This window comes from Alligator sinensis, unplaced genomic scaffold (genome assembly GCF_000455745.1).
Source record: "Alligator sinensis unplaced genomic scaffold, ASM45574v1 scaffold1546_1, whole genome shotgun sequence".
NCBI lineage: Eukaryota > Metazoa > Chordata > Crocodylia > Alligatoridae > Alligator > Alligator sinensis.
The window spans coordinates 133619-142913 of NW_005842689.1; the positions used below are offsets into that span (position 1 = coordinate 133619).

General features: G+C 40.9%; 1 protein-coding gene across 7 annotated transcripts in view; it reads right to left on the reverse strand.

The window, feature by feature from the left end:
- Positions 1-9295, reverse strand: part of RUFY3 (RUN and FYVE domain containing 3) — a 79153-nt gene that overhangs the window by 29384 nt on the left and 40474 nt on the right. For all 7 annotated transcript variants that reach the window (XM_025215947.1, XM_025215948.1, XM_006033981.3 and 4 more), the window contains 8 exons: positions 8998-9099; positions 7977-8100; positions 7037-7098; positions 4648-4713; positions 4478-4547; positions 1974-2066; positions 1441-1524; positions 707-874 (listed from right to left, as the gene is read on the reverse strand). In XM_025215947.1, the coding sequence (XP_025071732.1) occupies positions 707-874; positions 1441-1524; positions 1974-2066; positions 4478-4547; positions 4648-4713; positions 7037-7098; positions 7977-8100; positions 8998-9099 (769 nt within the window). The remainder of the gene's footprint in view (positions 1-706; positions 875-1440; positions 1525-1973; positions 2067-4477; positions 4548-4647; positions 4714-7036; positions 7099-7976; positions 8101-8997; positions 9100-9295) is intronic.

Here is a 9295-nt window from a genome sequence, read left to right on the forward strand (position 1 = left end):
CCCCCAATACTGCAGCAGAGAAGACAGTGGCAGGGGGCAGGCAACACAAGGGGGGAACAAGGAGAAGGTCAAGCAGTCTGCCCCCAACCTCACATCCCCCCTTGCTGCCTGCCCCTGCCTTTCCCTGCATCTCTGTTACCCCCGCTGGCCATTTACCCCTGCTTCACACTGGCAGGCTCCATCCCTGCTCCAGTCTGGGGCGCAAAGCACAACCTCAACCCAGCCCAGTAGCAGTGGTGTGGCTTGAGGCCTAGCTAGAGCTGCTACTGCCATTTGGCTGGTCTGGGTCTGGGAGCAAGACAGATCCTGAGAGCAACAGAGCAATGGTAAGTGACTGAGGTGTGGGGGATGAGCAGGTGGGGTGGGCTGGGGGGGAGAGGTGGGGAAGGCTGCCTCACTATTTCAAGACTAGAGGCTTTTTTCTCCTTCCACATTACATCGGAGAAAGGGGGGAACCTTGTCTTGGCATCAAGAACATATGGTAGCCTTCCCTGCTTGGGAAGGCTAGCTTTGATACAGCCTGAAGATAAGCAGTATCAAATGGGAAAAAAACAGGGATAGAGGGAGAAGTTATGAAATGGGGAAAGCAAGGACAGAAATTAACATGTAGTCTCCCGTTTCATCTCTCTGATAAGAAAAAGAAAGCAAAATTGACACTCAGAGGCATCATTTTCACAAAGGGACCATAATCCTGACCTTTCCTTACCTGCAGCTTGAAGGAAAGCTCATGTTTTAGGGCCCTGAGATCATCTAGTTGCTGCCTGAGTGCTACTAGTGCATCCTGCTTCTCACAAACATCTTTTTCCAGCATCTTCATGGCCAGCTCCATCTCCTGTCGCATTCCAATCTGCACCTCCAACTCTTTTTCCACATCCTAAAACCAAATATATTTGATACCTGTATTTTATAGAAAGTCTAATGACTGCAACATGGTTCACTTAATACATGATGGCCCTTCCATGCTGTGCACTCCATTAAGTCCTACTATTACCAATGCACACTAATCACATGAAACATGCTGCAAGAAGAATACTTTGTTGTTATGATCAAACCAGTTTAAAAAAAAGAGACCCACTATTGCAGCAGCCTAACTAGAACAAGACTATCCCAGTCAGAACCTACATCAGTGCCCTATACCTATGGTAAGCAAAAGTTTTGATGGGTATGCATATTGGATGCAAGGATATTAATTGGTTAACATTTGTAAAATACAGATATGGAAACTGAGCTCATGCCTAGTCAGCAATGTGCTCGAAGAGTAGGACAATCACTTCTGAAAGAGTATTTTTAGAAGTGGGCTTAAATAAAGCATTCTGCAATATCATCAGTCTCGGCAAGTCTTGATCCATATAACATGCCACCCTTAAAAGCTGATTATTATATAATGACTACTAAAGAAAATCAACACTGTTCTGAACTTTGAGTTTAGACCAAGCTTACCAGCCGTAGTTGAGTCTCTTCCTTCAATTGTTTGCGTGCTTCACTCAGTGCATGTCCATCTGTAGTTCTGTCTTGCTTAGTTACCTAGAGTTAGCAAAAAGATCAAAGCAGAAGGAAATCAAACTCTCGCAATCTTGGTGTTTGTTATTTACTTCTACTTTCTTAAAACAAATTTCACAGTTGAAAATGTTGTTAAATGTATTGTCTTTCCTAAGTTAATGCAGCATGCAAATTCCTTGTGAAAATAACTTGTGTGGGCACAGGAAAAAAGTATTTAAAGCAGCCTGTACATCAGTGTAGCTATTCTCAGACTATATACAGTAAACTTTTTAAGTATGAACTAATTTGATTAAGCACATTTAACATTAAAACCTAAAAGCACACTCCAGAGTAGATACCAATATCTTCTTTTATGGTTATGAAGAAATAATTCTGGAACAGCTCACTGTATTGTCCAGTAAAAGATAGGATTATATAGCAAGAGCATCACTGGGGGAAGTTATGCACACAGAGACACATAGACACACAGACACCTTGCGATTGGATTCTAAAATGTAAGAGCTTTCTTCTTTAACTCGTTCCATCTCTTCCTGCAGTGTTATAATCCTATTGTTTGCAACTGCAAGCTGTGAACAAAGAAAGATAATCACAATTTAACATCAAAAATAGGTCTTGCTGTATTTCTTCTCTAGGCAGCACTTAACCTTTGAAACATTGACTGCTAAAGTCACTAAATAACAAACAAAAAGTACTGCTTATAACAAGAGTTCAGCCTTCACACCTACTTGTTCATTATGAGCTAAAATGGAGGCCTACCAATTCATTTCAAGTAGGTCAATAAGCTACTCAGTAACTATATCTGGTCACAAACCACCTGAATCTATTACCAGTGACCCTTTGGTCCCTCTGCAGGAAGTTCTTTTAATGGAGCTGTGTATGCAGTGCTGGAATACAAGCTCTTAAATGGAAAGAAATATGTCAACTGAATCCCAACTACATTCTTTGGACTCGAGTGATAAACACACAAACAAGGGAGGCCATGGGCAACTGGTGCCACCTTAGGTCAGTGGGGCAGTACGTGGCCCCCCCCCAGAGACCAGCAGCGACTGGCTGCAGGGTCCCCCCCCAATCTCACCAACAGGGGGTGGGAGGAGCCCCAGAAGTGGCCGGCGCTCACAGGATGGGCAGATCAGAGAGAGCTTGACTATTTACTCCTGGACAACACACAGGATTCTATGGGCCAGGGATTCTCTGAGCCAATCTCTATTGGAACTCTTAGGAAAAATACATCACCTTTGACCAACCAGTTACTCAGATTTTAATGCAATAGGCCAAAAATAACTGGGTATAGTTCTTTCACAAGACAACATAACTCAAGTCTTAGATGACTTCCTTTACACTACAGAAAAAGCCAGCGACATTTCTGTGATACTCGTTGAGCAACTTCATTAAGTGTCACAACTGGATAAAAGTGGTTTTAAAGTGGAGATGTATCCATAATGGTCTGGGAAATGTGTGAAAGGCAAGGATTTTTGTGGGTGATATCTTTTACTGGATCAGCTGCATGGTTGGGATAAACTTAGACAAGCTTTTGACTGCAATATGTGTAAATCTAGCCCAACCATGCAGCTGGTTACCACCTACAAAAATTCTTCCCTCAAAAACTGAATAAAGAGTGCCCTGGCAACCATGCAATGAAGTGACATGTGACACAATTAAGTGGCTAAGCTCTGATGATAGCTTTGGAGGGCAGCATGTTTCAACATCAGATAAATGATACCCTTAAACAGTATGGAGATTTTACTGAGTAACAAATAAACAAACACCTTTACACACACTTTGGCACTAAAATTAAATTTGACAGGGGTCATGTTTGCTTAGTACAACATTCATATCTTTCAGGCTGTAAATGAGAGACCATTTGCTACAGCATAATCGGAAAAAAGGTCTGTATAATCCATATTGCTTTTTTAATATCAAGTACTTTGTTTTTATTTGCACAATAGACCTTTTCTTCCTTAACTTTACGAGCAGATAGTTTCATTAGTGAAGATTCATGTATGCCACAGGAGAGATTCCAGAGCTCTTTATAACTGGAACATATCCATTAAAACACTATTCAGTATGCAGATGTATACACCCCTTTTGATGCAATATAAATGAGCAACACATAAAAGGCCATTACTGTATTTTTCCAGATTATTTCTGTGTACTGACTAGACTGTGAGCAACCAAAGAAAATGTAAAGATTACATTTCAATTACCATTTTCAATTGTTGACTACCTTAAGAAAAACTAATGGAAAAAGTTGAATAAAGCAAGTTTTTAAACAGAATGAAGCCCTTTAAAAGTTTTCCTTCTAATTCTTAGCTCTCTGGGATTTACAAAGCCATACAGAATCTGTGACTACACAATCAGATCAATGCATCCCGACAAAGTACAGACAGTCAAAAGCCCGAGGCTGAATTGATGCAATCTTTGCAGGCTTTTTAAAACTGCATAGATAGAACCAATAAGCAAGTGAAATGACATTCACTTTTCAAACAGGAAAGGCAGCCAGACCTGGGCAGTGCCCATACTAATAGCCAGGGGGCACTACAGCAAGCCTCCCAGCCTGCTAGTTCCTGCAGTGAGCTAGAACCCTCTGATTCCCCAAACCATGCCCCCTCCTCAGCTTCCCTGCAGGATGAGCAAGGGTGCAGGATGAGCAAGGATATGGGGGTGGGGCAGGGAGCCTGCAGCAGGACTTGGCTCCACCCCCCGAGCTGGGAGCAGGGGCTGGAGTCCCCTAGTTATGCCCCTTTCTCAGCCTTCGGGCAGGCTGAAGGGAGGGGGCAGAAGGGCAGGCAATTGTTTTAATTCATGCAATTGCTGATTGTCCCCGTTGTTGAGTCAGTAAAAGCTGTCAGCACACTTTATACCTGTTTCAGATTCCCAGTTTATTACACAGTACAACTCGCATTCAGGAGACATCACCTCTGCTTTAATTACAGGCTCCACAAGACAATGACAAAATGTCCTTGCCTGTGACACCTACCTCTTCAGTTAGTTTAGTGTTAGATTTTTCTAAAGCATCAACCTTTGCCTGCAGATTGTTCACAGTAGCACTGTCAAATCAAAGAGAAAAAACTACTGTAATTATATTGAAAGAAACCAATCACTTTGTATTTCTTTTAGATGACAGCATAACAGAAAAGAATGTGTTACCTTAAGTGTCTGTTGAGTTCTTCTACATAATTTTTCTGATCCAAAATAGCAGTAATTTGACCATCTCTGGAAACGGAACAAAGAGTCAGAGGTTCCTCAAATGCATTTCTTTCAACCTCTCTCAGCTTCATGGCAATAGAAAAATTAGCCCTGGACCAGCTCATTCTTTAATTACCTGAACACTCATCAGCTACGTTATTTCCCTGAGGGTTGTATACGGAATGGAGGACCTGATAGCATTGGACTACTAGCAAGAGACAGGCTGACCCCATCCAGCCTTTCCCTAATGAGAATGACCCCCCTTCCCCAACTGCTTACGTTGTCTCTGAAAGCAGGGACTCCTAACATACAGCCCAGAGTAGTTGTGGTCCCATGCTGAGGGGACTTCATCAGAAGAGAGAACATAAGAAAGTGAAGTGACATCTTGCCTACGTTGAACCACAAGTTGCTCCCAACCCGCCCCTTCACATCATAAGCACAAGGATAGTGATCTTTAAAGCTTTATGTGAAATCTCAGTAGGACAGCCCTAATAGGCCACTAGACATTTCTATCTTGGTCAGTTCTCCCATGCTGTAGAAGACAAGATATGAAGCAATGGCTTTAAACTGCAACAAAATAGATTTAGATTAGGTATCAGGACAAACCTCTTTACTTTTAGAACAGTGAGGCAATGAAATAGACTACCCAAAGAAGCTGCAGGGAAAGTTCATTGAAGGTTTTCAAAAAGAAGCTGTATAAGCATTGGACAGGGTAACTTAGAAGCATGATTTTTCTATTCATGCAGGTGGGGCAATCAGATCTTTGAGGTTTCTTGCAACCCTTGATCCTATGATCTAAGGTTCATTTAAGCCAAGTAGAAAACCATTTGAACCACAGTAGGAGAATTTCAATGGGTCCAGAAGACTCCCTGTGATGCATAGGCATATTTAAAAAAAATGAAGGGCAGTTACAAGCTATGCCTTTCTGCAAAATTAGTTACAGCCCTTTGACTTCTGACAAGTTGCCAATGCAACATTCAGCTGAACAAAGGTTGGTAAATCTCCATTACAAGATTTGCTGGGGGGAAAAAAAAATGAAGACAATATATCAATTAGCACAAAAAAATTAAAATAAACGAGCATTAGGGCTGCTTAACAAAACAGTCATGTCACCAGGACCTTCCCAATGAAAGTTGTAAACAGAACTTTGATGCCATCAATTTCTGGCATGAAACATTAAAAATAATAATTTTGAAGAGTGAGAAATACAAGAAAAAAATATTTGAAAAAAGTTGACCCACCCCCACTTCCCTCCCTACAGCCTCAGGCCCCCACCTGCCACCCACCCCCCACCCCCACTTTTACCCTTGCTCTATGCCAGCATGCTCCATCCCTGCTCCTATCTGTGGCACAGAGCACAGCAGTACAGACATTGCGCTGCTGCTATGGGACTGCACTGGGACCACACTCTGGGCCCCAGGCTGCAGCACAGATATAGGAATCTGCCAGCACTGGAGCAAGGTAAGCAGGGAGGGGAGGGGAGGGGAGGGGAGGAGCCCTGAGACTGAGTGGGGGGCAGAAGTGGTAAAGGCCCAAGCCTGCAGAGGGCAGGTACAAGGGGGAGCGGGGGGAACTCTGGTAAATACAGTATTCAACATGGATCACGTACTGATATTGGAGGCTGAGCACCTATCCCTGCTGGTTGCAGAACCATTAAAAAAAAGTACACAAAAACCCAGGGTGCTTGCAGACATAAAAAAACAGCACTTTACTTTAAACTCAGTGCTTTCCCATGCCAAGCCCTGTGCATACCCCAAAGAGGCAGCACATTACTTCAACCTGGTTTGCCCAATGTCTGTAAAGACTGGGCACTTTTGTGGAGCTTTTTTGGCACTTTTAACTAATAGCTGATTGAATAAACTTTAGTTAACAGCAACCAAAAAGCCCCGCTGAAGCGTCTGATCTTTACACAGGCTGCAGAGCCAGGTTAAAGTAACATGCTGCTTCTTTTGGTAAAGCATTATTTTTTTGTTTGGTTTTTTTTTTTTTTTTTAATGGTTGCAAGCAGCCTCAGTTCCTAAACTGAAGGAGAGCTGCAGAGAAACTTTCTGATAAAGAACGTTTGTTTTATAAAAAAAACAAATAAACAAACAAAAACACATTCTCCCCGTGTTAATTTCTAGTTACATCAATAAAAGCACAAAGCAGCACAGGTTTTGCAGAATCTTTCCTCTTCTTCTGGTCTTTAGCTTCTTAGTTGTATATTGTAACCAGAATTGAAGCAAAAGTCAAGAAAACTGTATTGTTTTTGTTAAAAATGCAGGATGGATTATGGGGTAACTTAAAATTCTACTAAAAAACAAAAATAACCCAAGGGAAAAAAAGCACATGCACTTGCCCTTGTACTTACCCCTCATTGCCCTTTGTGCTGTTCCCATCCTTCAAGTACATGGAAAAATCAATAACGCCAACCTACAAGGGAAGAATTTAGTATATTTAGGAAGAGGTTAGAATCATGTGTAAAATAAGAGTGTTCTTACCATAATACAAATTTGGTGTTGTATATTTAAGACATTGCGTATTTGAGCGCAATGCATTTTCTTCCAATTTATAATCTAAAATAAATCCACTATACTAAACTGATTAAAATGAGGATGAGTTCAAGTGAAAAATCAGCAACCTTATAGTGTTGAAAGAAGGGAAAAAATAGAAGATTCTAACCAACACACTTGTACGTACAGCTCTCATGGCTAGTGTAACAGAAGTGCCCATTAACTTACTTCCCTTTAGTTAATACATACACAAGCACACACACTTCTAGGAAAAACAAACACAAAAAACAACATCTCAAGCCAGAGCTACAGAAGCAGCATCTCCCTCCTCTTCAGCTGTCTCCTTCCTATACCCAGAGAGGATAGTAGGGCGGGGGATCACTGCAGTACAAAGAGATAGCAGTGGAAAGTGCTCTGGCAGCAGTTTTCTGCAAGGGATGTTACATCTACATGACCAAGCCAAGTATAAAAGATCCACTGCCACTGGTAAATCTCAAGAGGAAGCTACTGAAATCCTAGTAGTAATAGTAGTAACAACAACAACAACAATAGTAATCGTCATCATCAACAACAAAAATCCCACATTTTGGCAGCATTTTCAGCCAACTATACAAAGGAACAAACCAAAAAAAAAAAAAAAAAAAATCAAAATAAGGAACATAATCATAACAGCAAGTTTACAGAATGATCCTTAATTAGCCAATGACTGTAATTAAAAACCCATCAAATCGAACACCAGCAGAAATTAAGTGCATGAGAATTCATCCCAGGAATGAATATTCATCAGCTCTTCAGTACCTGTGAATCCAGGTCTTCTCCTTTCATGCAGAAGTTTGCATCAATGACATTTAACCCCACTAAGAGGCCAGCAATTATGGCACCTTCTTCTTCCATCATGAGTGCATTAGGCTCATAAAATTCACTGAAAGACATTAATGTGAGACGAGGGCTCCATATGGAAGGAACTCAATAAGTTCCATAGGTACATATCAAACTGCTGTAAACTCTTCCTATGTTCTAGCTTTGGCTACTCTAATACCACTTGAAAATCATTTTAACATACAGGTAGAGACTTGTTCACAAGATTAATATTAAAACTAAGCATTTTGCACCTCCTAATTCTATTCTATTTTATAAGCTTCACTCAAACAAGATCACCCCCATGTTTGCCAAATGGCAATTTTAAGCTTCCTCACCACTCAATACAATTGAGGAAACTGAAAAAAGTATCACTCACTGAAAACCTAAAAACGTATATAACAAATAAAAACATCACCCCAATTATCACATACTGTTACTAAGCATTCACATTGCACTTTTCACCCAAAACTGGCAACACATTTTTCAGAAGTGAGTCATTATTATTCCCACTTTATGGACAGAGAAAAATGGAAGTGTGAAAGCAACTCACCCAAGATTAAATAGCAGGTAAATGACGGTCAGAAGAAAATCCAAGCGTGCTTTATTTCTACTCCTGTGCCCTAGCACCTGGAGGACAACACTCCCTCCTTTTTATGCAAATACAAGCATCTTACCTCTCATTACCTAAATAATACGCAATAGTTGATTCTGCTTCACACTTTTCTTTCTATTTAAAAGTGGAAGACAACAACTTTCAAATAAAAAGCAGAAAATCTGAGAACCCAGAAACTAGCTCTGGATTTCACCAAAGCTGTTCTCAAACAGAGGTAACAGTACTGCTGTGATGTCACAATTGCAAAATAATAAATGAATTCCATTTGAGAGCCATGGACGTACCTCACCAGGGAACACTGAGTTAAAGTAAGCTCTCGAATTCAAGAGAGCAGGCACTGCTCACCTGAGAAGATCCTTTCTGTTAATTAAGGCTTTCATGTATTCAGAAAGCTTCTTCTGCATTAAGGCCAGACGAAGCCAGGCTCTTCCTCTACCCACAGGCGTCCTAGCAGAATTCAGAAACAAAACAAAGAAGTTACTTACATATATGGCACATATTCACATGGAGTTTTAATGTCATCTCAAAGCTGTATTTTTCACCCATTGTTATGGCTAAAAAAAACTGACTGTAAATTAGAAATACCCATGCAATCATTTGTCTTTGTTTCTTCTTCCTTCTGTTACCTTCTCTCCTCTTTCCC